Genomic DNA, 27,879 nt, shown 5'->3' on the forward strand with positions numbered 1-27,879 from the left:
AAAAAAAAAAAAAAAAAAGAAAGCTGCCAGCGATAAACACTGAAGAGATGCCATGCAAGCTGCCTTGGAGGGTAGATGATAGTTAAATTAAAGACTTAGGAAATCCAAGGTAGGACAATTTAAAAAATCCAAGGTAGGTACAATTAGTAATCACTGCATGACAGGGAAGGGAATGGTAATCATTATATGTATTATCGGCTAACAAAATCCTTGACGTCAAAACTAACAAACAGAGGCCCAGAAGGGAAAGGAGATAGCTGGAAAAATGCACAACTGAAATTCAGCTTGACTCCAGGCCAAGTCAAAGCAAGGATCTTACCTGGGGAAAGATGACCGCTCTCTTTCCAGATATTCTCCCAATGCTTTCTGGATCTTTCCTAGCAGGTCTGCCAATCTTTCCAGAGACCTCTGTACTCCCTGGATATTCAGAACATCCATAACAAGGGGAGACTTGGACACTTTTTTCATTAGAGCCAAAAACTCAGTGCTGATGCTACAAATGAAATTAAAACATGCGTCAGCCTTTGCACAGAGTAGTTACCAGCTGCTGGCAAATCTGGCTCTCGGGCTGGAGGCCATACCTCTGAAACCGCTGGGTTTCCACTGGCAGCAGGTGCTTGATATCTGCACTGCCTGTGAAGATACCCTCCAGGTAGACCCACCGCCTCTGCACATCAATCCACACATCAAAGAGAGCCATGATCCTGTTCAGCTTATCTTCCCAGCTGAGTGCATCCTCTTCAAAAACCTGGTGGACAGACAAGAGGGCAGAGGTAAACTGCTAACCCTTTTACTCACAGACATGCCAAAACTCACTGAAAAATGCAGATCAGGATCTCATGAAGTAATCTCATTCACATTGTAAAAAACAAGTAGATGGGTGCAGGTGGCTCACACCTGTAATCCCAGCATTTTGGGAGGCCGAGGTGGGTGGATCACTTGAGGTCAGGAGTTTGAGACTAGCCTGGCCAACATGGTGAAACTCTGTCTCGACCTAAAATACAAAAATTAGCCAGGTATGGCGGCGCGTAGCTGTAATCCCAGCTACTTGGGAGGCTGAGGCAGGAGAATCACTTCAACCCAGGGGCGGAGGTTGCAGTGAGCCGAGATGGTGCCATTGCACTCCAGCCTGGGTGAGAGCGAGACTCCACCTCAAAAAAAAAAAACCAAGCAAACAAAAAAACAAGTATTGGCTGGCTGTGGTGACTCACGCCTGTAATCCTGGCACTTCAGGAGGCCGATGCAGGAGGACTGCTTAAGGCCATGAGTTCAATACCAGCCTGGGCAATATAGTGAGATGCTGTCTCTACAAAAAACAAAAAGTTAGCCCAGTATGGTGGCATGTGCCTGTGGTCCCAACTACCTAGAGGCTGAGGTGGGAGGATCACTTGAGCCCAGGAAGTCAAGGCTGCAGCAGTGAGCTGTGATCGTACCACTGCACCCCAGCGTGGAAGACAGAGTGAGACCCTGTCTCAAAAAATAAAATAAAAAACAGGTACCTAGTAACTGTCAGTGAAAAGGTATTACAGTGAAAGTGTGGGAGACCACTGGTGGGGAGGGCAAGCTTCCTTCCCCAGCGACAGCACCTTGTAATACGGAGAGAGCTTCATGGCCGAGACGCTGTTGATGTGCTCTTTGACCTTGTTGAAGAGGTCATCCCAGCCGCGGATCAAGCGGCACTTGTTCTGATAGTTAACCAAGTCTAGTTCATAAGTATTCCACACTTCTCGTATCTGAATTCAAACCAGAAAGACATACATTATCAATATGTGGGCATCCACTAGTTGCACAAGGGACCAAGCACTATGAGAACCAAAAGGACCACAGACGACAAGGCTCCATTTTTACATAGCTCAGATCCATGTAACAGCCCGGAACACAACATAAAAGCAGCCGTTCAGTCTTATTACTTGCCTGCTTCAAAAATTCTTCCAAAGCCATCTCCCCTTGTGCCACAAGCAGTACATCCTTGACAATAGCTTCATTTTTCTGCAAGTCAACATCCCAGATTTGGCCAAGGGTTAGCTCAGAAACAACCCAATTAACATGAAGCCTTTTCATGAGCTGTTTCCAATGGCGGTCTTTAAGTGCTTCAGATTTCAGTTCAATCACCAGCATGTTTATCTGTGGAGAAAGTAAACGAAGTGTCTGTGCAGGTGCATTTCTGATGGACACTCATCACCGTGCGACACTGGTCACCCACCTTCATGTAACCTTTCAGAAGCCTCTGAACAAACTCATAGGATGCATACTGTCGCAACCGGGCAGGGAAGCTTTTCAGCTGGTTCAGGAGGGCATCCAAATTTTGTCGAAGCTGTCGAGAGAAACATAAGATGCTATTTAGCTTGCTGGCATTTCTTTAAATGGAAATATTTCTTTAAAAAATGGTTTCAGGCCGGGCGCGGTGGCTCATGCCTCTAATCCCAGCACTTTGGGAGGCCGAGGTGGGCAGATCACAAGGTCAGGAGATCGAGACCACAGTGAAACCCCATCTCTACTAAAAATACAAAAAATTAGCCGGGCACGGTGGCGGGCGCCTGTAGTCCCAGCTACTCAGGAGGCTGAGGCAGGAGAATGGCATGAACCCAGAAGGCGGAGCTTGCAGTGAGCCGAGATCGCGCCACTGCACTCCAGCCTGGGGGACAGAGCAAGACTCCGTCTCAAAAAAAAAAAAAAAAAAAAGGTTTCAAAATAAGTTTTACAATATTCTGGACGAATAATGTAAATGACATGCAGGACATTAAGTGACATCTTATGAACTCACGATACAAATACACGAACTTGGCTTGTCACGTTCCTAAATAAGGTCTGTAACTGTTAAAATAGACATACACAAACACCGATTTCATGAGATATACCTTTCGAGGCTGTACTGAAACCCAGGGTTGCTCCTTCATCTGATCGATTTGCTCCCAAACCTTAGAAAGTTCTGACCAAACGCCTTTGAGGTCCTGTAATTCTTCTAAGGCCACCTGTGATTGAGAGTAGTAAAGCAGTTGACTTTGGAAACAGAAATGGCCCCAGAATCTGGCAGGGCCCCGGAGATGAACAAAGTCAATGGCAGAGTCCGGGTGGGGAGCGGGACTCTCCACCCCTCCCCAGTGGTTCATACCTGCACGCGCTCTTCACTGCCACTGAGAAGCCCAGTATCTGTCAATTCCAGCGCCTCCTTGGCCTTTGCACACTTCTCTCTGTCGTCCTTCAGCCTACCAAACTTCCCTTCATATATGGTGAGAGCCTGAAGTGCCTCTTCTGGGCGAAGGTTGCCCTGAAAGCAGAGCACAGAGAATTGGAGCACAACGTCTCGGGAGAGATGAGCACTGAGGCTTTAAGATGGCGCATGGAGCCCACAGGGCTTCTGGACATTTCGGATTGTTTGCACACATCTTCATAAGGAAACATTCAACAAGATGTCCACTTTGGATGTGTGTACAGTAGTGAATTTAATTTTTACATCAATATTTTACATAAAATAGAATGGTGGAGCATCTCTTGATTTAGCCATTGTCTTACTCAGTACCCTGGAAGGTGGGAGAAGAGGCAGCACAGACTCGGTCTCAAGTGCACATCCCCAGTGATACAAGAGGACAAACCCCCGGGGCCTGCCAGCCATATCCTCCCCAGAGAACACAGTTGTTACATCAGTCACCTAGCTAAGAGAAGAATGAGAAATCACCAGAAACAGACTCTACTTCAGCATTAACACTACTACTGGCATACTTCCTTTTCATTTTGATAACTGTTGAGAGGTGTACAAAATATTGCTGTTTTCTACTAAGGCAAGATATCAAAAAACATTTTACTTAGGCTGGACGCAGTGGCTCACGCCTGTAATCCTATCACTTTGGGAGGTGAAGGCAGGGAGACGGCTTGAGTTCAGGAGTTTCAGACCAGCCTGGGACTTCATCTCTACTAAAAATAAACAGTAATCTGGGTATGGCGGGGCACGCCTGTAGTTCCAGCTACAATGCTTGCTCCCAGGAAACAGAGGCTTCAATGAGCTATGACCACATCACTGCACTCCAGCCTGGGCGACATAGTGAGACTCTGCCTCAAAAAAAATTTTTGGCCGGGCGTGGTGGCTCACGCCTGTAATCCCAGCACTTTGGGAGGCCGAGGTGGGTGGATCATGAGGTCAGGAGATCGAGACCATCCTGGCTAACACAGTGAAACCCCATCTCTACTAAAAAATACAAAAAATTTGCCAGAGGTGGTGGCAGGCGCCTGTAGTCCCAGCTACTCGCGAGGCTGAGGCAGGAGAATGGTGTGAACCCAGGAGGTGGAGCTTGCAGTGAGCTGAGATTGCGCCACTGCACTCCAGCCTGGGCGACAGAGCAAAAAAAAAAAAAAAAAATTTTAACTCTAACACATTACTGGCACCAAGGTGAGGTGATAAAAAATATTCAAATTTTGATGACCAGAATCTTGCTATTACTACTCAACTCCTCCACTGGAGCAAGCACTTATAACCTAGCAGCAATAGCAGCACTGACAAAAGCAGAGACCATCAAATCAAAATTAAAAACCAAGGACACAGTAGAACCCGCAGGGAGGGGCCCAGCAGCACGGGAGCGGTTACCGGCAGGATGGGACATTCACCAGCAGATCTTTGTGGAAGGCTCAATCTGTCACTGGCCTACTGTAGGAAACTTACATCCCCAAATGAGAAAAAGATTAATATTCAAAATATGTTCACATCTTTTCCATTTGTCTTTTCTATGCTTATATTCCATAAATAAATAAAAATTTAAAAATTTGAAAATTAGAAAGAAAACAAACCACTCGCCTGGGACCCACGATAACCCAACGGGATCAGCATGTAGAGAGGAGAGGGCCCAGGCATTTGCATTTACATGCTCTCCAGATAATTTCATGCGCCCTTAGGAAACCACCAATACAAATAACAAGGGGAGCAGAACATAAAATACATACAATTTTGAATTCCACTCCCAGTAAACCAAACACACCATTATCTACTATCGCCTCCGCCATCAGCACGAGTTGCCAGCCCCCTTCCACACCACCCTCCCCGGCACGGCAGTAGCCACCAAGCCAGCATCCTCTCATCCACTTCTGTCGCAGCAGCACTACCACCTGCCTTGCCTGTCTCTTCTGGCTCATTTTTTCTCTCTCCCACTGAGCGTGACTCCATGAAGGTAGGAGGCTCCTGTCCTTTTCACTCACTGCTATATCTCCACGACCTAGAACAATGCCTGGAACACAGCTGGTGCTCAATAAATGCTTGAATGCAAGAAGAAGAGTGGATGTGGCAGTTTCTGAGTGGTGGCAGGTTTAATGGCTACGGTAACGATGGCAACAGAACCTGCCTCCCCACAACCCACCAGCAGCACTGGCAAAACCAGAGACCATCCAACCAAAATCAAATTAACTAGCAGCAGCAGTGGGAAGCTTGGCCTTTGTCTACAGGAAATTAAATTCTAATTTCTGTGCATATCTACGTAAGAGAATGAATGATCTAAGAACAGAAAAACTTTAATCCTTGAAACCAGCTCCTGAATGCCATTCTGGGTAAAAAGAGGTCTAAGCTGGGCTTCATATTTTCACATTTACTATCTCCATCTGCTTTTTTAACTACAAAAAGGAAAAGAGTCTTCAGTACTGGAAAGCTCAGTCACAGCAAGGACTTTTAGGCTTGAAAGAAAGTCACCAAATCACACTGCTGGGTGAGGAGTCTCCTGGGTCCCCAACAGGCGGGACTCACCGTGACAGGCTTGGTCTTCTCCCAGTCAGTCAGCAGGTCGGTGGTGCGGCTTTCCACGGCCCGATCCTCCTGGACAATCTTCATTTGCAGGTTTGCCACCTGCTGCTGAATGGCAGAGTCCTTTCGCCGCATGATGTCATTGAAGGCTCCCCACTCTCCCTCGATGTTGTCAATATAAAGCCAGGAAGGTGGGAACTGGAATCTTTGCTTTTCCAGTAAGCGCTGGCCATTGCGGTAGAGCTTTGAGAGTTAACAAACAAATCAAATTTTTTCTTCTACAACAATGATAGAAATTATTAATTAGAGCCCCATGAAAGAGAAGGCACTCGATAGCTATAAAACATGCAAGACTGGCCGGACACAGTGGTTCTCGCCTGTAATCCCAGCACTTTGGGAGGCTGAGGCAGGTGGATTGCTTGAGTCCAGGAGTTTAAGACCAGCCTGGGCAACATGGCAGGACTTCGTTTCTACTTAAAAATAAAAAAATCAGCCGGACATGGTGGCATGTATCTGTAAGCCCAGCTACTCAAGAGGCGGAGGAGGAGATGTGAGGAGATTTGAGGAGGTTTGAGGAGATTGAGGCTGCAGTGAGCTAGGATCCTGCCACTGCACTCCAGCCTGGGTGACAGGTGAGATGCTGCCTCAAACAAAACAAAACAAAACACACAAGATCAATACATGTGCTCTTCTCCTAAAACCATTCATCCTAAGACATCGTGGCCAGAGGGCGACTTCCTCTGAGAGCCCACTGCAGCTAGTCTGGGTGCTGCACTCCACTGCATCCAGATGGCCCCGGACAGGATACAAAGCAAGGTAGAGCTGGGCTTCACCCTTTATTCCAAGTTATTAAAAGGATACTTGGCCGGGCATGGTGGCTCACGCCTGTAATCCCAGCACTTTGGGAGGTCAAGGCGGGCAGATCACCTGAGGCCAGGAATTCGAGATCACCCTGGCCAACATGGAGAAACCCCGTCTCTACTAAAAATACAAAAACTAGTTGGGCATGGTGGTGGGCGCCTGTAATCCCAGCTACTTGGGAGGCTGAGGCAGGAGAATTGCTTGAACCTGGGAGGCAGAGGTTGCAGTAAGCCGAGATTGCACCACTGCGAGACTCCATCTCGGAAAACAACAACAACAAAAAACAGAAAAACCCAGATGACAAGTATCTGCATTGAGTTTTTCATTATTTATTTAGCTTTTTGAGATGGAGTCTTGCTCTGTCACCCAGGCTGGAGTGCACTGGCACGATCTCAGCTCACTGCAACCTCCACCTCCCAGCTTCCAGCGATTGTCCTGCCTCAGCCTCCCAAGTAGCTGGGACTACAGGCACGTGCCACCACACTCAGGTAATTTTTTGTATATCTTTAGTAGAGATGGGGTTTTACCATATTGGCCAGGCTGGTCTCAAACTCCTGACTTCAGGTGATCTGCCCACCTCAGACTCCCAAAGTGCTGGGATCACAGGCGTGAGCCACCACGCCTGGCCTGCACTGAGTTTTAACAAGCACATCAGGCTGTTGTAATAGAGATGATCTGTGGGCCATACTAAGAAAAGAGTGCCTTAAGGGTTGAGTCAGGTCATTCTCTCAGAATGCAAAATACTATAGAAGCCAAATTAAACTAGAGATCTAGTGTGATTTTTAAATTTTTATTTATTTATTTTTTTGAGACAGTCTTGCTCTCTGTTGCCCAGGCTGGAGTGCAGTGGCGCCATCTCGGCTCACTGCAAGCTCCGCCTCTCAGGTTCATGCCATTCTCCTGCCTCAGCCTCCCGAGTAGCTGGGACTACAGGCACCCGCCACCACACCCGGCTAATTTTTTCTATTTTTAGTAGAGATGGGGTTTTACCGCATTAACCAGGATGGTCCTGATCTCCTGACCTTGTGATTCGCCCGCCTCGGCCTCCCAAACTGCTGGGATTACAGGCGTGAGTCATGGCGCCCAGCTGAAAATTTTTAAATATTCATAGAGCTCACCTCAACTTGCTTCTCAAACTGCTTGATCTTCCGTTTCAAAGACTGCACATAGGTGATGAAGGTCACTGCATCGGAGGTGCTGGCTGTGTCTACTGAGTGCTGCTCCAACTCTTGGCGGGACTGTTCAGAGAGAGGGGAGCATTTCATCACAGAGCCGGGGTTTACTAGTAGACTGGTTACAGAGACAGAATCTTATGTCCTCACCTTTGAGATCTGGGAATGGAATTCCGTCATGTTTGATCCTAGCATCTGCCCAAATTTGCTAAGAACCTCCTTATGCCAAGAGTCATATTTCAAGTTCACCTTAGATTGTACCTGAGGGTGAAACAGCACACAACACATCATCAGCTCTTTTCTGCTGGCATTTATCCTTCCAATGAGTATCAGTCTAACAGAAATATTGCTTTTACACTTCCCTTGATACCTTTCAACTAGTAGCAGTGCTCACCTTGCCATAATCTATAACTACTGGTCCAAACTCTTTCTTGGTTTCCGCATTGTCAAAGGTTCCTCTGGCCTTCCTTATTTGGACCAGGAGAGCCTGCCATTTGTTGAGATCTTCTCCAAGTCTGTTATAGATGTTTTCAGCTTGCATATCCCATAAACACTGATACTGAAGCCAAACCTGCAAATGAAGAACACAGTTAAATAATAGTTTGAGTTTTCATTTTGTAGAATACTAGCACCTCTGACGTTCACATTTTCCATTAAGAAGGTTCATGTCTTTCACCACTGTTAGAGAAATTCTCATTTGAGATTCTCAGAATTTTCATATCAAAAAAGAATAAAACTTACTATTCTCGAATGTCATGGTTAAAACTCCAAAAGATGTATGCTAGCATTTACTCTCTGCTTTGAAAGAGCAAATATAATCCAGCGAACCACACATACAGTCAAGACCTTTTAGCTCCATGTTCTTTATATCTTGTACTCTTAAGCGTCTAGAATAGATCATATGCATATTTGAATGAAATTAGGAGTTTCTTACCTTGACATATTGCTCAACTTCAGTTACAATGCCCATGACAGCAGAATACGACTCTTCCAGGGCAACAGGGCCATCAGGCATCCGTGTTAAAGCATTCCGATAGAATTTTTCTTCCTCAGTCAATTCGTAATGTACACCCACCTGGCCAACCAAAGCCGAAATGAATGCAAGTAGTGTATATGAAAGCGGTAATCTAAGTGTCACCTTTTACTTAAATAAAATGAACTGAAAAAAAGCTCATGGCCAAAATGGCATTTAAGGGGTAACATCCACTTACCCTGGCCACAAGTAACCAGAAAGCCTACTTATATTTAATTCATCAAACCAATACAAGACACATTAATGACAACAGAGAAATGTGGCAATGCAAAAACAGCTGAAGAGTGCATGAAGCCATTTGCTCATTTTAACTGAGTGCCTGTTATGTGCCAGACACTATTCTAGGTACAAAAAGCAGGTAAAAAAACCCCTGCTTGCTTACACTCTACGAGAGATGTGATTAGGGAATAAGCAAAACCGCCAGAATGTCAGGTGGTGAGAGGGAACTATGGAGCAGAGTGAGGAGGAGAGGGAGTGTGGGCGCAGCACGGGGAAGGCTGCATTTTCCTTTTTTTTTTTTTTTTTTTTGAGACGGCGTCTCGCTCTGCCGCCCAGGCTGGGGTGCAGTGGCCGGATCTCCGCTCACTGCAAGCTCCGCCTCCCGGGTTTACGCCATTCTCCTGCCTCAGCCTCTCGAGTAGCTGGGACTACAGGCACCCGCCACCTTGCCTGGCTAGTTTTTCGTATTTTTTAGTAGAGACGGGGTTTCACCGTGTTGGCCAGGATGGTCTCGATCTCCTGACCTCGTGATCCACCCGTCTGGGCCTCCCAAAGTGCTGGGATTACAGGCTTGAGCCACCGTGCCCGGCCTGAAGGCTGCATTTTCAATAGTGAGGTCAGGAAAGGCCTCGCTGAGAAGGGGAAAGTTGCGAGAAACCAGGAAGAGGGGAGGGGTAAGTTGTGAATATTTGCCGCCAAGGATTCTGAGTTGAGATCAACAAATGTGAAGGCGTAGGGGCAAGAGTCTACCAGCATGTTTGAGGACCAGCAAGACTGCAGTGTGATGGGGCAGAGCCAGTGAAGGAAGCAGCAGCAGCAGCTGAAGTCAGAGAAACAATAAGCAGCACATTACACGGGGCCCAGCAAGCCGCTGGGGCTTTGGTTTTCATGCGTGAGATAGGAAGTCATTCAAGGGCTCTGAAAAGAGTGTCAGGATTGACTCAGAATCTAAGACTTGCTTTGGCTGCTGTGTTGAAAACAGATTTTAGGGAGGCAAAGGCAGAGAGAACAGATAGGAGGGAACATTAATAATTCAAGTGAGAGGTGATGGTATCTTGTACGGAGTGGGTCCAGTGAACAGCTCAGCATTCATTTTCAAGAGACACACAATGGGAGTCAAGGACAACACCACGATTTTTGGCCTGAATGAGCTGAAGGATGGGAAGTGAAAGACTGAGGGAAGATCAAACTCGGGGAGGCAGGGCTCAACAGGTGCTCAGTGTGACTCCACTCCCAGACAGCCAAGTGGAGATGCCATGCTGACAGCTGGCCAGACAAGCCTGGATCGGGAGAAAAGGTCAGCTGGAGATATGAACACAGAGTTGTCAGCTTGCAGGTGGCATTTAAAGTCAATAAGACTAGATGAGACCACAAAGACAGTGCACAGGAGTGGAGAGGAAATGGAACATTTAGAGGGAGTTTAAGGGGAAGCCAAAAGAGGAAGCAATAAAGGAGACTAGCCACTGAAGTGGGAGGAGAACCAGGAGGCACGGTGTTCTGAAGAGTCCAGCGCATCACGCAGGAGGCAGCTTCCATCAAATCCTGCAGTTAAGAGGTGAGGCAAGGACAGAGAAGCCCACTAGTCAGCAGGGTGGGACCGCGGGCGATCACACAGAGCAGTGCTGGAGGAGGCTGGATGAGCGCCTGAGAAGGGAGCTTCCTTATGAAGATTGCGGGGGACGTGGGGTCCCGTTTAGGTACTCAAAGAAGACCCAGAAGAGAGGGAAGAACAGCTGAACAAGAGTGAGGGGATGGGCTCTAGGGAACAAGGAGACTGCTGGCTTTAGTTTGTTAAATTTGGAGATAAGCAAGAGAATGATGCAAACAGAAACAAGGCTGGTTAAAAACAGAAGCATGATGAGAAAGATGCTAAGAATTGTATGTGGACTCCTTGAAGGGCAGAAGCCAATATCCAGAGCTTGGCTCTGCTTAGCTGGACAGTGCCCAGCATTAGGTGAAACACTACCATGATTTTAGCCATAGGCAATTAACTACCTCAAAAAAAATCCTAAAAGATCTGAGTTTATGTTCAAAGTTAAGAAAAGGGATACTGTCTTAACAAGATCACTAAATTCTGGAAGAGTCTGCAATAGCAGAAGTTGTGCCATCTTTTTATTGAAAGCCACTGGTTCTGTTTAGAAGTGACACTGGGGACTAAATGGTCTTTTGAGCTTTCCTTTTGCTCTAAAAATTTACCACGAGTATGTTATATCTGAGATTTGCTTTAAGATAATCTGGTGGGGGTGGAGAGGTAGGGAAGAAAATATAAATAACATTGGCCACATATTGATAAAGCTGTGTGGTGGGGGGCTCTTGATTCCCTCAACTTTTGTGTATGTTTTAAAATTCCCCTAATAAAAAGTGGGAGGTGGGGAGGAGAGGGAGAAGCAGGAATTGAGATTCCCAAAGAAGCTCATGGACAGAAGTTCAAAGAGACTACTGAGACCAAGCTACAAATGCCAAGTAACTAGCTGGAAAAAAAGGTCAGGGCACAAAAAGCCTCCCTAACTTTCCCCTGGGATGTCTGGAGTTTGTAAACAACATCAAGAGCTTACGTAAAGAAGCCCCATGAAGAAGTGGTATCACGACCCCATGAGAAGCCTGGTCAGAGGCGTGTGCTTCAAGTCGCCAAAGGCTTACCTGGTACCTCTGACTCTGGATCCTGGGGAGAGACAGGACAACCATCTTCCAGGCAAACATTTCCTGATACAGCTTGTATCTGCACTCTTCAATTGGCGGATTCAAGTAGATTACCTGATTGGTTATTCTTAGCTCATGAACAACATTCTGTGAAAGAAAGGTTTCATTTTTTACTCAGCAATCTATTGCAATACAATTTTTTTTGTTTTAAGACAGAAATTGCCCAGGCTGCAGTGCAATGGTGCAACCTTGGCTCACTGCAACCTCTGTCTCCGGGGTTCAAGTGATTCTCCTAAGCCTCCCAAGTAGCTGGGATTATGGGCATGTGCCACCACACCCAGCTAATTATACATTTTTAGTACAGATGGGTTTCAGCATGTTGGTCAGGCTGGTCTAAAACTCCTGATCTCAGGTGATCCACCTGCCTTAGCCTCCCAAAGTGTTGGGATTACAGGCGTGAGCCACCATGCCAAGTCCTTTGGTTTTTGTTTTCTTGAGATAGGGTCTCACTCTCTCACCCAGGCTGGAGTGTTGTGGCGACATGGCTCACTTGACATTCTGGCCTCAAGCAATCCTCCTGCCTCGGCCCCCCAAGTAGCTGGGACCACAGGCATGCACCATCACGCCCAGCTAATTTTTGTTTTGGTTTTATTTTTGTTTTATTTGAGACGGAGTCTCACTCTGTTGCCAGGCTGGAGTGCAGTGGCACCATCTCGGCTCACTGCAAGCTCCGCCTCCGGGTTCAAGCCATTCTCCTGCCTCAGCCTCCCAAGAAGCTGGGACTACAGGCACGTACCACCATGCCCAGCTAATTTGTGTGTGGGGGGTTTTTTTTTTTCACTCTTGAAATACAGAATTTTACTTAGAAACTGTTTAAAATAGAAAAAAACCCTGTCAAGAAAGACCAGGTGGAAAAATGGGTTCCCAATAAAACGGAATTTTAGGGCAACAGAAGTCTAAGAGGCCACACAAGAGGAACAGCACCACTGCCGTCTGAACCATGGCCGGCCACTTGCATTTTCTGGCACCGTTAATCACTAAGTCTGGTTTCCTCCGAACTCCACACAGCACGCACTACACAACAATTTTATCATACAACACTTGCTTTCTACACACATTTCAGGACAAGCTACCACCAGAAACAAATCAATACAAATACATCAGAGGCTGAACAATCTCAGTAGCGGGTGAGACACATTTTGCAGAATCCTGCCAAAAAAGGAACTGAATAGGCTGTGGGCAAAGCAAATGAGGGAGAGTTAAGGAATGAAATATTTTAAATATTAATAATTAATTAAGACACGGTACTGTATTTTCTGCAAAAGAAAATTAACATTTAGTAACACACTAATGAATTTTATCTCCAAAGAGATTAGTGCACGGCAAAGTATTCGGATTACAGTGGAGAGCTGTGGACAGCAGACACTGAAAACACCCCAGTCTGGCAGATCCCAAGGTAACGATGGCCTTCACTGACCACTCCCTTTGCCAGAGGTCCAGAAAGAGCTTGCAGCATGATCACCTGCCTGCTGGACTTCCAACTCTAAGCATCAAACTTCAAGGAGCCAAAGAGGAGTCCCCAGTGGGCAAGGGGAGCAGAGAAGAGAAACGTGGTAAATGTAAACCTAAAAGACAGTAAAACGGGATACAATCCCCATTCAAATTCCAGAGATGTGGGCAAGTCCCCAAAACTAGTTGTTAGATTAAAAAACTGAGCACACCTCACTTCCCCAAAAACATAATACACAGAAATTTCGGGGATAACTGGAAAAACAGAGAAATGCTCAGGGAAAACTGAGCTCTTCAACTCGAACATCTCAGGGCTGAAACACATCCTCTATTATCCAGGCAACGGTGCCTCTTGCTTTTTAGCAGGAATGCAATTGGTCAATGACACCAAATAACTTTACAGGGCAACTTTTTAAATGTTCCTTTTAGACCAAAGCCTAGGCCTAGCCTTGCAAGACCTGTCACAGCAGCTTCCAAAGGTTCCAAGGTCTGGCCCTTCCTTCCCAGACCCAATGTCAAACGCAAAATCTCCTGTCATGTTACATTTTATATTTTGAAATATGGAAGCATATTTTGAATACTCTTAAGGCATTTATTTATTACAGCATTCTCTGATTTCACATTAGCTTAAAATTGAGTCTTTCCATTTCTCCACTGAGGTGGCCGCCTCAGCACATTACACAACACCTTCTCCCACACTCAGTGTGACCTGCATCCGCACGGTCAGCCCCACGGCCAGCCTCTTTGTCTCCCAGGTGAACCAACTACATGTTAATACTGCTCTGCTACAAGGTAAAAGCTCCTACCTCAAACTTACTGGAAAAGGAGTGAAACGTCTGCAAAGTGCTCTTTAAGAAGAGGGGCTTTTTCCTTATGAAAAGAAACCAGTGAGTCCTCTAAGGATAACGAAAGTGCTCTAAGGATAACAGGTACTCAACGAACCTTCATCTGATGGGACATAAGTATATGACGGTCTCAATATAATGACCTTGAGACCTGAGAAACTAGCACCACTGAAGCAGTGACACAAGTCAGGTTATCAGTTGTCGGGCAATGACTTAGGTTGACCAAGGTCAGGTAAGTCTGTGCCACCTGCCAGTGCTTTAAGCTAAACAAGAATTCCAACTTAGTCTCCACTAGACAGTCATGTGTTGCTGAACAACAGGGACAAGTTCTGAGAATCACGGTTAGGCGATTCTGTCACTGTGCAAACTCTACAGCATGTACCTACACAAGTCGAGTTGACAGAGCTGACTGCCCACCTAGGCTACGTGGCATGGCCGATTGCTCCTGGGCTGTAAATCTGCACAGCATGGTACTGTACTGAATACCGCAGGCAACTGGAACACAATGGTAAGTATCTGTGTATCTAAACATATTTCAACATAGAAAACGGACAGTAACGGGAGGCTGAGACAGGAGAATGGTGTAAACCCGGGAGGCGGAGCTTGCAGTGAGCTGAGATCCGGCCACTGCACTCCAGCCTGGGCGACAGAGCGAGACTCTGTCTCAAAAAAAAAAAAAAAAAGAAAAAGAAAAAGGACAGTAAAAATATGGTATTGTAATCTTCAGGACCACCATTGTATATGTGGTCTGTCGTTGACTGAAATGTCATTATGCAGTGCATGACTGTAATTGTATCAATTCAGAAACACTCATTTGCTTCTCTGGGACTTGGTATTCTAAAACGTATGCTCTGGGGATGAATATCCAATAATAGTAATAGTCAAAGGTAAAAATAGAAATATTCAAAAATGAAAACATTTTTCAAGTGTAAGGGAAAAAAATAAAAAGGTAAAGTGTAGGTAGGGACACAAAGCCAACTGTTTCTCCCAGATCAAAGTTTTTACTGTTTTGTGAGGCCTTTCTATTGGTGAATATAACACAAATACTACAAACACTTACTGTAAGGTGGATTCCTTCGTAACCACACCAACAGCAGCAGATAGGGCTGCTTACACAGTGCTAGTTGACAGAAGCATTCAGTTGTGTAGAAAGCTTGCTAAGCTCCACACCAATGGGGAAGAGATGGCTCGGGAGGCACAGACTACTACTCTGTGCGGTGGCCACCGTGTGCCACCTTCTTCCCAGGGATGTGGACTGAGACCTTTGTTAAAACAGTAGAGTACGTTTCAACGTCACGGTCTGAACACTTTCTTCTGGTGGATTACCTGCAGTTCTTGAAATAATTTACTGCATGAATGTTGGGTAAGACATTTTTTGCCACAGTGTAGTTTTCTTTTCTAAAATTTAATTTTTCATTTTTTAGGACTTAAAATAATTATTTTAGACTTACAGGAGAGTTGCAAGGGAAGTACAAGGAGTTTCCACATACCCTCCACCAGCTTTCTCTAATGTTAACATCTCGCATGAGAGTGAGGGATTTTGGAAAAGGAGCGCAGAGGTGACCTGCCCTTCCCTTCCCATCACATCACATCGGAGGGTACATGACACCTGCGCATCGCCCGGGTGAGGCTGACCTTCATCACCTGGTTAAGGTGGCATCTGCCAGGTGTCCACACTAAGTGACCTTTTCATAGGTGCTTTTTAACGGGAGAGTTTTGTTATTGTACTTACTAGCAAATAGAAAGCCACAGAAGTACTCACTTTGATCTTTGGCTCTCCACCAGGCTTGTGACTAACTTGTGGAGCATCCGTGTCCATGTCAACTTCTGCTTTATCTTCAGCTTGTCCAAGAAGAACCTGGGTCCAAGCTCTTAGGCCAGCTTGCAGACGGACGCCCAATATTCTTTCAATCTACACACAATGTTATATCAGAGAATAGTGTTTCTTCTAAAAGTTAGCTCACAAAGCAAGTTAATTAGAAAGTGGTAGGTGTTTCAGATCAAAGATACACAGTTCCTAACTATAAACCTTCATCTCTCTCTTCTCAGAATCTCACTTTCTCCCAGCCGCAGATCACTTGTTAGGTTGTGTTCTCCATCTTTGGACACCGAATCACCAATCCTTCACAACCTGTAACCTCTGCTATAAAATATCCTCCTCCCCAGCACTCTCCTCTGGCGTGCTCTCTGAAGTCCACCAATGAGAAAAGGAATGGATTGGTAAGCGTGAAGAAAAGCAAGGAAGGGCAAATAGGAAGTTATCAAATATCCAGCAAATAAAGGGAGCACTTTCTCCTCCCTCTTGTCTCCCTGCTTCCAACTTAAACTTGATGTGAGTACTGACATGCAGTATCATAATTCAGTTCCTTTTGTGTGTGTGTGACAGGGTCTCACTCTGCCACACAGGCTGGAGTGCAGTGGTGCAATCTCGGCTCACTGCAACCTCCACCTCCTGGGCTCAAGTGACCTCCCGCCTCAGCTTCCTGAGTAGCTGGGACTACAGGTGCTCGTCACCACACCTGGCTAAGTTTTTGTATTTATAGTAGAGATAGGGTCTTGCTATGTTGCCCATGCTGGTCTTGAACTCCTGGGCTCAAGCGATCTGCCTGCCTCGGCCTCTCAAAATGCTAGGATTACAGGCGTGATGAGCCACTGTGCCTGGCCACAATTCAGTTCTATCATTAGTTAAATGAGAGAGATTTTGGAGGGGAAGTGAACTATCACAGATAATTTCCAGGGAAAAATACTTTTTAGTGACAAACTAATAAACTTACTGGAGGGTAAGCAGAAGAAAAAGGAGGAACACGCAAGCAAATTCTAACCCTTACCTCCATGTCAAGCTTGTTGACCCAGATGGGCAAATTGGAATAGGAGTGCAGATTTAAGTCATCCACTGCTTTCTGGACTCTGTTCAAGATCTCTGAGAATGTCTTATGGTCATACATACAAGTTTCCAAGGAACGGACCTCTAGGTCTATTTTTTCTTCAATGATCAGCAGATCATCCACCTGAAGGAAGAAATATTTAATATGTAAAACACCCACTCACACTCTGTTCCTTTATCCTCACACAACGTTCTCCTCGGGTATTATACATTGACAAATGCTCCAGGCAGTTCTTCCATAAGTAGCTAATCCTAGCTGCTGGGGTGAGAACACTAATCCCCACTCGCATGTCCTTGCAGAGGGAAGGAAAATGCATGGAGCCTCCCCAGCTTCTCTTCCCTTACTCCCACTCACGGGAGGGGTGACCTCTGACGGGTAAATGTGGGAGAAGGAAACAAACGTGCTCTGTTCAGCTCCTCCTGTGACTGGTGAGCCAGCCTTGCTGTCGTATGCATCTGCTCTGCTGGCAGCCGCGGGCTCTGGGTAGGTCATTAGCAGGCCTCCATGGCTGCAGACCTAGAGCCTGCTCTGCATTCAGCTGCATCAGCAATAACACTGCATTCTGCTCTCTGTCAGACTCCTGTGTCCTTTAGCTCTCCACTTGTTTCTAAACTCAGGTTGTTACTTAATGGCCTCCCTGAAGCCCCAGCACCATCTAACAGCCTGGTGAGTACAAAGGGTCGTCCTCCCTTGCAGCTCACACGGCCGTATGCTGCATCAACCATGCATGCCTTCTTCGGGAGACCTGGTGTTTTAGCTGAGCTCGCTATTACCGTGCCTCATTCATTACCAGGACACCTGAGGATTACACGAGAGCATACCTTTTCTTGGAAGTTGAAGACAGTCTCTGCTAAGCGCTGTACGTACGGGTCAAGTTTGTAGGATTCCCACACCAACGCAATGCCTTCTGCGATCAGGGCCTGCACTTCCTTTTTCAAGCCAGCCACCAAAAGCGAAATGGTGTTCCGCTCCTCCACCTTCTCGCAGGTCCGTTCATAGGTACGAACGCTCTCGATCAGTGAGATGGCAAATGGGTAAAGCTGGTTCGCTTGATGGGCTTTGTTCACAATCGCCAGTGGGACTCGGAAACCAAGCCACTTGAGGTTCCGGACTTCTTTGGATAGTGTGATAATCTCAGGAAGAAAGTTAACTTTCAGCTTAAGCACATTTCCAGTTCGGCCCCGAACCCGAGTACTTTCAATAGTGAAAATGCGCCCCGAGACACCGAGGTTGCGCTGCTGCACCTTCCTTGCCCAGTCATCAAAGATCTCCTGTGTGTTGAGCTTCATACGGAAGCTGTCTCCATCCTGCTTCAGCTTCTGCCCCTCCACGTGATTTTCCCAGCCCTTGCCAAGGACATCTTCCACCCGCTTCATGTAGGCTGTCAGCTGCCTGTCGATCTGTTTAGCCCAGATGATAGACCCCGACACGGGGGGCAAGTCACGAACGTGACTCATCTTACAAGCCTGACTCTGTGGGTACTGGACCTTGAACTTGTCGTGAAGAGACTCGATGTCATCTTTCACACGCTGGATCAGCTGGGTCTGGTATTCGCGAATGGCCCCACGGATGTGAGGTCTGACAAACAGCGCATTAAACCTCGAGAAAATCCTGAACATCTCGTTGGCATTCTTGGCTGTGCCAAGCTGATCTCGAAGGCGAGCAGTGATCCGGGTCTCCACTCGGTCGATCCTCTCATCGTACCTCTTCATCGCAGCCTCCCAGGCTTCCGTGCCCTCTTTGGAAACGTCCAGCCCGTCCACTTCCTTGACGTTCTCATAAGCAAGGTTTACTTCCTCAATGGCATTCGCATCTGCAGCATCAAAGAGAACCTCAGCCACTTTCATATCTTGGGGTTCGGGGACCTCTCCTTGATTCTGTTGTGCAACTGCTGTGACCTAAAGGAGAAAGATACGTCATCAAGAAATGCTGACCAATGAAGGCTTTAAAATTTATTTTAAACTGGGCACAATGGCTCACGCCTATAATCCCAGCACTTTGGGAGGGTGAGGCGGGTGGATCACCTGAGGTCAGGAGTTCGAGACCAGCCTGGCCAACATGCTGAAACCCCATCTCTACTGAAAATACAAAAATTAGCCGGGCGTGTTGATGCAGGCCTGTAATCCCAGCTACTTGGGAGGCTGAGGCAGGAGACTCACTCGAACCCAGGAGGTGGAAGCTGGAGTGAGCTGAGATCACAACACTGCACTCCAGCCTGGACAACAGAATGAGACTCTGTCTCAAAACAAATAAATAAATAAAATAAACTTTATTTTTATTTTTTATGAGACAGGGTCTCACTCTGTGCAGCTTCTAACTGCTGGGCTCAGGTGATCCTCCCACCTCAGCCTCCCAAAGTGCTGGAATTACAGGTGTGAGCCACCATGCCTGGAAGACTTTTAAAATTCTGTTGTATATACCACACAAAAGCTACCAATTAGCAATACGGATTTTTAAACTTTGAGTCAAACACTTTAGAACCACAACTTAGCAACGCCAAGTAACATACTATAGAGTATATTTTAACTCTGTACTACAAAGGTTTTTCAGACAATATGGTTTCGTTGGAGCAGATTTTTTTTAAAGAAGAACTGGTGAAGAAGAATGAAAGATAGGCCGGGTGCAGTGGCTCACGCCTGTAATCCTAGCACTTTGGGAGGCCAAGGAGGATGGATCACAAGGTTAGGGGTTCAATACCAGCCTGGCCAACATGGTAAAACCCCGGCTCTACTAAAAATACAAAAAATTTGCCGGGAATGGTGGCACGTGCCTGTATTCCCAACTATTCGGGAGGCTGAGACAGGAGAATCGCTTGAACCTGGGAGGTGGAGGTTGCAGTGAGCCAAGATCATGCCATTGCATTCCAGCCTGGGCGACAGAGCAAGACTCCGTCTCAGAAAACAAAGAAGAATGAAAGATAAATTCAGAAGAGAAAAAAAAATACATAAAGAAATTACTCATTTAATTATTTTAATAAATCTCAGGTATATGTAATTACTATCCATGTTTTACAGAAGAGGACTCTCAGAAAAAGAGATTAAATAAAGTGTTCCAGTCACAGAGCTACTAAATGGTGGAATTAGGATTTAGAACCCAGGAAGTCTGACTCTAGGGTCCTTGCAAGATGGAGGAAGGGACAAATGGATGGAAAACACTAATTAAGATTTGGATGGACTGGGCATGGTGGCTCACGTCTGTGATTCCAGCACTTTGGGAGGCCGAGGCGGGTGGATCACTTGAGGTCAGGAGTTCCAGACCAGCCTGGCCAACATGGTGAAACCCCATCTCTACTAAAAATACAAAAATTAGCTGGGCATGCTGGCTGGCAGCTGTAATCTCAGCTACTTGGAGGCTGAGGCAGAATTGCTTGAACCCCAGAGGCAGAGTTTGCAGTGAGCTGAGATCACACCACTGCACTCCAGCCTGGGTGACAGAGCGAGACTCAGTCTCAAATATATATATACACACACACACACGCACACACAAACACACATAAATACAGAATCACTAGATCCTAAGGACAACAAAAAGAAGTAATTTTTCAAAAAACACATTAAAACAATGCTTACGGGCAGGGCGTGGTGGCTCATGCCTGTAAACCCAGCACTTTGGGAGGCTGAGGTGGGCGGATCATTTGAGCTCAGGAGTTCCAGAATAGCCTGGACAACATGGTGAGACCCCTCCTCTACAAACCACCCCTGCTACATACACAAATAAATTAGCCAGGCATGGTGGGGTGTGCCTATAGTCCCAGCTACTCAGGAAGCTGAGGCAGGAGGATTGCTTGAGCCCGGGAGGCAAAGGCTGCAGTGAGCCAAGATCACTCCACTGTACTCCAGCCTAGGTAACAGAATGAGACTGTCTCGAACAAAAACAGGCTGGGCACGCTGTCTCACGTCTATAATCCCGGCACTTTGGGAGGCCGAGGCAGGTGGATCACTTGAAGGTCAGTAGTTCAAGACCAGCCTGGCCAACATGGTGAAAGCCTATCTCTACTTAAAATATAAACAATTAGCCGGGCATGGTAACAGGCGCCTGTAATCCCAGCTACTCGGGAGGCTGAGGCAGGAGAATCGCTTGAACCCAGGATGTTGCGGAGGTTGCGGTGAGCCGAGATTGCGCCACCGCACTCCAGCCTGGGCAACAAGAGTGAAACTTCATCTCAAAAAACAAACAAACAAAAAAACCCACAAATTTTTAGAATGCAAATCGTACCTGCGGCCTCAGGACCCTGACGATAACAGCTCTCAGCTGTTCATGCTGGCGTCTAAATTTCCTCATCTGGTCAAGGCGAGCCTGCAGCTTCCTGTGGGCAGGGTTGATACGCCACACCATCTTCAGATTTTCCTCCCTTTTTCTTTTGACGATGTCTCTCAACAATACCTGAAGTTTCTCATACTCATCATCCCAAGTCTGAAAAACTTCAAAGCATGCTACCATAACCTAGGACATAATTTCAAAAATGAGGCTTATTATTAAGACATATTTTCATCTAAATGTCTTGAGGTTAGTTTTCTAATATATTCAAACTTACTTTTTCAAATTCTTCATAAGCAACATGCATCAATTTCCTAGTACCCAATACTTTGAGTAATTGAGAACTCAAGTCTCTTGAAATTGCCTCCACTAAACGCAGTGCCCTCTGAATAGGATATTTTGTGTTTCGGATCTTTCTCAAATGGGTGAAAATGGCAACAAGTGCCTGTCTTATTTTGTCCAGCTCTGTGGCAGACAGCAAATCATTCAGAGGGAAATCTTTCATCAGAGGATTATAGTCATTCACGGTTTCCAAAGCCTGTTTTAGACCTATATTAACAGAGAAAGAGTTAATGGTTTTCACATAAAGTAACAAAACTAAGTGAACTAAAATGTGCAATTACAATGGAACATTTTGATGTTGCAAAAGATCTAGCGAGACAAAAACCACTCACGTTTGAAAAAACGTTATTAACAGGATAACCCTAGCGTTGTTCCATTTTTGCTTATTTAAGAGTATGAGCCAACTCACATACACTCTAAAGGCTGAAGGTGGCAGCCTCAGAGAATTTACCTTGCTTTGCTTTCTACATCAGCGTCCCCAATATTTCTGGCAACAGGGACCAGTTTCATGGAAGACGATTTTTCCACAGACGGTTCGGGGGGCAGCGGGGTGGGTAGTTTCCAGGTGATTTGAGTGCATTGCATTTATTGTGCACTTTATTTCTATTATTTTATTTTGTTTTGTTTTTTTGAAACGGAGTTTTGCTCTGTTGCCCAAGCTGGAGTGCAGCGGTGTGATCTCGGCTCACTGCAACCTCTGCCTCCCAGGTTCAAGCGATTCTCCTGCCTCAGCCTCCCAAGGAGCTGGGACTACAGGCGCCCGCCACCACACCCGGCTAGTTTTTTGTATTTTTAGTAGAGACAGGGTTTCACTGTGTTATCCAGGATGGCCCTAATCTCCTGACCTCATGATCCGCCCACCTCAGCCTCCCAAAGTGCTAGGATTACAGGCATGAGCCACCGCACCCAGCCTATTTCTATTATTATTATTATTACATACTCACCATAATGTAGAATCAGTGGGAGCCCTGAGCTTGTTTTCCTGCAACTAGGCAGTCCCATCTGGGGGTGATGTGATGGGAGACAGTGGATAGATCATTAGATTCTCACAAGGAGTGCACAATCTACATCCCTCGCGTGCGCAGTTCCCAGCAGGGTTTGTGCTCCTATGAGAATATAATGCTGCCACTGATCTGACAGGAAGCAGAGCTCAGGCAGTAACGCTCACTCACTGCTGCTGGCCTCCTGCTGTATGGCCTGGTTCCCAACAGGCTGCGGACTGGTACCAGTTGGGGACTGGGGGTTGGGGACCCCTGTTCTATATTATTTCAACGTTCTATCAGTCACAATTAAGTTTAGAAGAACTAAAATTTTATCCGTGAGAACATTAAAATTTAAGTTTTACATTCATGGTTTAATTTAGGTGAATGTATTACTAACTACGGACATGGAATCACGAAAGTGCTTGGATCCTAATCTATTTATTGACTTTCTTTGGCATAAGATCAAAAAAAGTATTAGGAAAAACACAAAGGTTTCAGAGGTGTTAAAAAAATCAAAGTATACATTTCAGCATAGCGAATGTGCAGGTAACGCGTGCAATGTGATCAAGTAACCAGAAGGTTTCTACTTGCAGTTTCCTCTGACATTTAAGACGCGGGTACCACACGTTTTTTGGGGGAAGTGAGAACATGACAACGGCTACTGTCTTAATTACTTGTTCTAACACGTCTTCTGCGAGCACAGAGTTGAACAGAAATGCCTAATAATGCCTCCTGTTCAAACACTGTAGAGCTAGTACGTGCTCACGCAGCTCAGCCAAGTTTTAAAGTTTTTAAAAGAATTTAAAAATAATCATAATAATGACTGTGAGTGGTAGCTCATGCCTGTAATCCTAGCACTTTGGGAGGCCAAGGCGGGAGGACTGCTTGAGACTAGGAGTTCGATACCAGCATGGGCAACATGGCAAGTCCCCATTTCTACAAAAATTAAAAAATTAGTTGGACATAGCGGTGCATCCCTTGTAGTCCCAGCTACTTGGGTGGTTGAGGTGGGAGGATTGCTTGAGCCTGGGAACTCTAGGCAGCAGTGAGCTATGATCATGCCACTGCATTCCAGCCTGGGCAACAAAGTGAGACCTCCATCTCTTAAAAAAAAAAAATTTTAAAAAGAAATAAAAACAAAACAAAACAAAACAACATCACTGGCACTGTTCTCCACTCAGAAAACTAAATTCATTTTGGCCACTTATCAGAATAGGAAGGAAGACAAAGAAGAGAAAGGGGCAAGTAAAAAGAAGAAGAGAAAGTGGTACGGACTAGTTCTTTCTCCACAACCCTCTGGGCAAACAGAACTGCTTTACTGAAACCACCTTCTTGCCTGGCCTGTCAAAAGCACACCTGACTTTGTGCCAATAGTACAGCTGACTCATGGAGATGACTCATGGCGCCGTGCAGTGGGAAACAAGAAGGAATCTGTGCTCATACCTAGAGACTGTTTCACATTCTTAAAACCCCTGAAGGGAAAGGGGAAAGCTAAGTGTGCAGGAGAATAATTTTCATTACTTGGAACTGAGGGAAAAGATAAGATGTGATGTAAAAGAGGAAATCGTTAAAAATGACAGTACATCTATGAAAATTATAGTTTTCATTTAAATTATCAAGTAAGATCTCATAAAAGCCAGATCAATAACTTACTGATCAGATTATTAGTTCTAGTTGTTACCTGTGTCAGTGTCAAAACTGACGGTGGCATGGAAGCGCTTGCCATGTTTCAAGATATCCAGAGTCAGGAGAACTTCCGGGCTCTCCCGTTTCTCCTGGATGCGGTATAACGCACGTTCCAAGTTTAGCCAAAAACTAATTTCCTGTAAGGCAGTTCCCGATGCAGGATCTCGATCCAGTTTGGTCACCTTTGAAAATAAAATAACATCCAAGGGTATTCACTAAAGGTAGAGATATCGTTAACTAAACACATGCATTACAACGCAATTTTATGCTCAATGCTCTATCAGGGTGCCGACTGAAGCAATCTCACGCTGTCCCCTGACCATTCCGCCTAGACCAAGGCTCGTCCTACACTGAACAGTCTCAGCACCAAGAGGAGGCACCACTAACACGTTACCACGTAATTTACCTCACTGACAAAATCCAGATCAGCTTACCCAAACATATTAAAGAGTAACATATTTTACATAACTTTCAATCCTGTGCTCTTACTTTTTGAATTTCTCGGATCCAGCGGTTGACTCCAGACTGTAACTGATTAAGAAATGTCGGGTCTTCAACCTTATCACCAAAGTCTGTAACTTTCGGCTTTTCTCCACGCTCATAGCACTGTTTTGCAACATTGGTGATGATGGGATGAATCGGCAGGCTGATTTCCGGAATTTCAATATTTTGCTGCAAGTGAAGCAGTCCCATTTCGAGTTCTGCAATCTTCTTTTCAACCGAAGGAGCCATCTTGTCACCATCCCTGAAATGACATTGCATACCTCAACATTTAGTGTGCTATTGGTCTCCAAGGAGAGTCTATCATTTCAGGTCTGTCAAATAGCAACGACACACATATTTATTAATGCACAGGGTTTATATCCCCTTGGTTCACTAGCTTTACCCTCCCAATTCCCAAGTTTTACACTGAGTTCTACACTATCTCGTGAACATTAGGTGAAATATAACATTCAAACCACAGAAGAAAACTGGTTTTTACCTGTCTGCCTTGCCAGACTCTCTAATATAGGACTTAAAAAAAGGAGCCACCGCATTGCTAATGAAAGAATGCAATGTTTCGTAGGGCGAGTCTTCACTGAGTGTAAGGACCCGGAGCTGAGAAGAGACGGGTTTATCGGCATCAATCACAGGAGTACGTTTAATGAATGCCAAGCTAGAAAGAAAAATAAAACAAGAAATTAGAAAAGTTACACTCCTAATTAGGCTTATTAACTTAAAAATCATACTAAGAATACACTGAAGTGTTGTTTTTCTAATAGTGAAATGCACTGCTTGTCTTTCTTTAGTACATACGTGAGAGCTACTGAATCAAGGTTATGGTTATAGAATGTGAACAAACACGAAACCAGGCAAAGTTAACTTGTCTCATACATGGGCTGAATTCATAATATTGGCCTAAAACTAACCTGCCCTAGAAATACAAGTTATGAGCCAAGTAGTACTTAAATCTGATCTTACACTAATTTGTAACATTTATTTACTGTACTAAGTAAACAAAAGTTGCTCGCTGGTTAAAGTGACAAGAGGGCATTCCAGGCTCCCTTTAGCCTGGTCCTAACCAACTCTTCTGTTTCACCTCCTGCTATGTATCCTTTTTCCCACCCTGAGACACCACTTAGACCAGATGTCCCATTCCCTAAACACATCATGTGCTTTGTGCCTTTGCTTACGAAATCTATATTCATCTGCTGAAATTCTAACCCTCAAAACTCAATTCCAGTGTGACCTCTTCCGTGGGCTTCCCCTAACCAGAAGCAATCTCTCCAATCTTCATGTTTCCATTGTATTTTGACAAGCATTACAATTAGTTACGTATCTGCCAATCTTTCTCCCAAAGACAAGCTTCTTGAGAACGGAAACAGGTTTTATTTCTTTGTGTGTTACTCTATACTGCAGGTTTTATTTGTGTATTACTCTATACCTACTGCCACACCTTGTACACAACAGGCACTCAAAGTTTGTTAAATTAATGCTTTTAAGGTAATTAATAAAATTTGAATTTTCTAATTCCCTTGCCAGTACTTTATACACAATACTTCACAGGCCAGGTGTGGTGGTTCATGCCTGTAATCCCAGTACTTTGGGAGGCTAAGGTGGGCAGATCCCTTGGGGTCAGGAGTTCCAGACCAGCCTGGCCAACATGGCGAAACCACATCTCTACTAAAGATACAAAAATTAGGCCGGGTGCAGTAGCTCACACCTGTAATCCCAGCACTTCGGGAGGCCGAGGTGGGCGAATAACTTCAAAAAGTTATTTGAAAACTTCAAAACCCCATCTATACTAAAAATACAAAAATTAGCTGGGCATGGTGGTGCATGCCTGTAATCCCAGCTACTCGGGAGGCTGATGGAGAAGAATCACTTGAGCCTGGGAGGCAGAGGTTGCAGTGAGCTGATATTGTGCCATTGCACTCCAGACTGGGCGACAGAGTGAGACTTCGTCTCAAAAAGAAAAAAAAAAAAAAAATTAGCCAGGTGTGGCAGCAGGCGCCTGTAATCCCAACTATTCAGGAGGCTGAGGCAGGAGGGTCGCTCGAGGCTGGGAGGCAGAGGCTGCAGTGAGCTAAGATCGCCCCACTGCATTCCAGCTTTGGCGACAGAGTGAGACTCTGTCTCAAAACAAACAACCCCAAAAAACTTCATATAACTGTAAAGTAAATGAAGCTTTCTGATGTAACATATTGAGAAAGAACGAAGTCACAATAGTATTTCTGCCAAAATCGTCTAACCTGAATGTAAACATCGGGCAAACCCAACAGTTCCATGAAGCTATTCGTGTGCAAATGTCAAACATGTCAGTGTCATAAAAGGTACACAAAGGCTGAAGTACTACTCCAGATTAAAGGAATTTAGAGTGACAAGAAACTAAAGTGTGATCCTGGACCGGACTCTGAATCAGGGGAAAATTACTATAAGGGACATCATTGAGACAATCTGAACATGTACTATAATTAGAGAATAATACTGCAGCAATCTTACACTTCCTGAATTTGATCATTGTACTGAGGCTATGAATGAGAATGTCCTTGTTCTTAGGAAATACACACAAGTATTTAGGGATAAAGGAGCATATTGTCTATAACTAACTGTCAAATGATTCAGGGGAAAAATGATAATGCAAAAGTGGCAAACATTAACAACTGATATCTGGGAGTTCTATATACTATTCACGCAACTCTTCTGTAACCTGAGATTATTCAAAATAAGTTTAAAAAATGCAGAATCAATTATGACATTTACATATTTAAATCTGGATATATCTACTAGGATACATTAGCACAATCTTTCTGAAAGGTGGAAAATCTGGTAACATGCATTAAAAATTTTAAGGTTTTGCATGTGAACTAGTAATGCTGTCTTTAGGATTTATCCTAAAAAGAATCAAACCTGTACATAGAATGTTTACTAGTTATTCGTAATAATGAAAAATCAGACATCCTGTTGTCCCCTGGTGTATGTGGGAAATTGGCTCCAGGATTCCCCTGGGACACTAAAATCCACAAATGTTAAGTTGCTTATGTAAAATGGCATAGTATTTGCAGATAACCTATGCACATCCTCCAGTATACTTTAAATCATCTCTAGATTACTTAAAATCCCTAACACAACGTAAAACTATATAGTTGTTGGCCGGGCGCAGTGGCTCACGCCTGTAATCCCAGCACTTTGGGAGGCCGAGACGGGCGAATCACGAGGTCAGGAGATTGAGACCACTCTGGCTAACA

The 27,879-nt window shown here is 45.2% G+C and overlaps 1 protein-coding gene across 1 annotated transcript in view; it reads right to left on the reverse strand.

The window, feature by feature from the left end:
* DYNC1H1 (dynein, cytoplasmic 1, heavy chain 1) overlaps nucleotides 1–27,879 on the reverse strand; it is a 100,611-nt gene that overhangs the window by 67,655 nt on the left and 5,077 nt on the right. The window contains 21 exon segments of the mRNA XM_011991795.1: nucleotides 320–493; nucleotides 582–748; nucleotides 1,587–1,733; nucleotides 1,915–2,124; nucleotides 2,204–2,314; nucleotides 2,859–2,972; nucleotides 3,113–3,268; nucleotides 5,723–5,962; nucleotides 7,699–7,818; nucleotides 7,903–8,013; nucleotides 8,147–8,323; nucleotides 8,687–8,827; nucleotides 11,645–11,791; nucleotides 15,761–15,910; nucleotides 16,827–17,006; nucleotides 17,705–18,781; nucleotides 21,099–21,326; nucleotides 21,418–21,689; nucleotides 24,147–24,333; nucleotides 24,641–24,896; nucleotides 25,134–25,307. Coding sequence (XP_011847185.1) covers nucleotides 320–493; nucleotides 582–748; nucleotides 1,587–1,733; nucleotides 1,915–2,124; nucleotides 2,204–2,314; nucleotides 2,859–2,972; nucleotides 3,113–3,268; nucleotides 5,723–5,962; nucleotides 7,699–7,818; nucleotides 7,903–8,013; nucleotides 8,147–8,323; nucleotides 8,687–8,827; nucleotides 11,645–11,791; nucleotides 15,761–15,910; nucleotides 16,827–17,006; nucleotides 17,705–18,781; nucleotides 21,099–21,326; nucleotides 21,418–21,689; nucleotides 24,147–24,333; nucleotides 24,641–24,896; nucleotides 25,134–25,307 — 4,539 coding nt within the window.

Source organism: Mandrillus leucophaeus, unplaced genomic scaffold, assembly GCF_000951045.1.
Source record: "Mandrillus leucophaeus isolate KB7577 unplaced genomic scaffold, Mleu.le_1.0 Scaffold4, whole genome shotgun sequence".
Classification (NCBI taxonomy): domain Eukaryota; kingdom Metazoa; phylum Chordata; class Mammalia; order Primates; family Cercopithecidae; genus Mandrillus; species Mandrillus leucophaeus.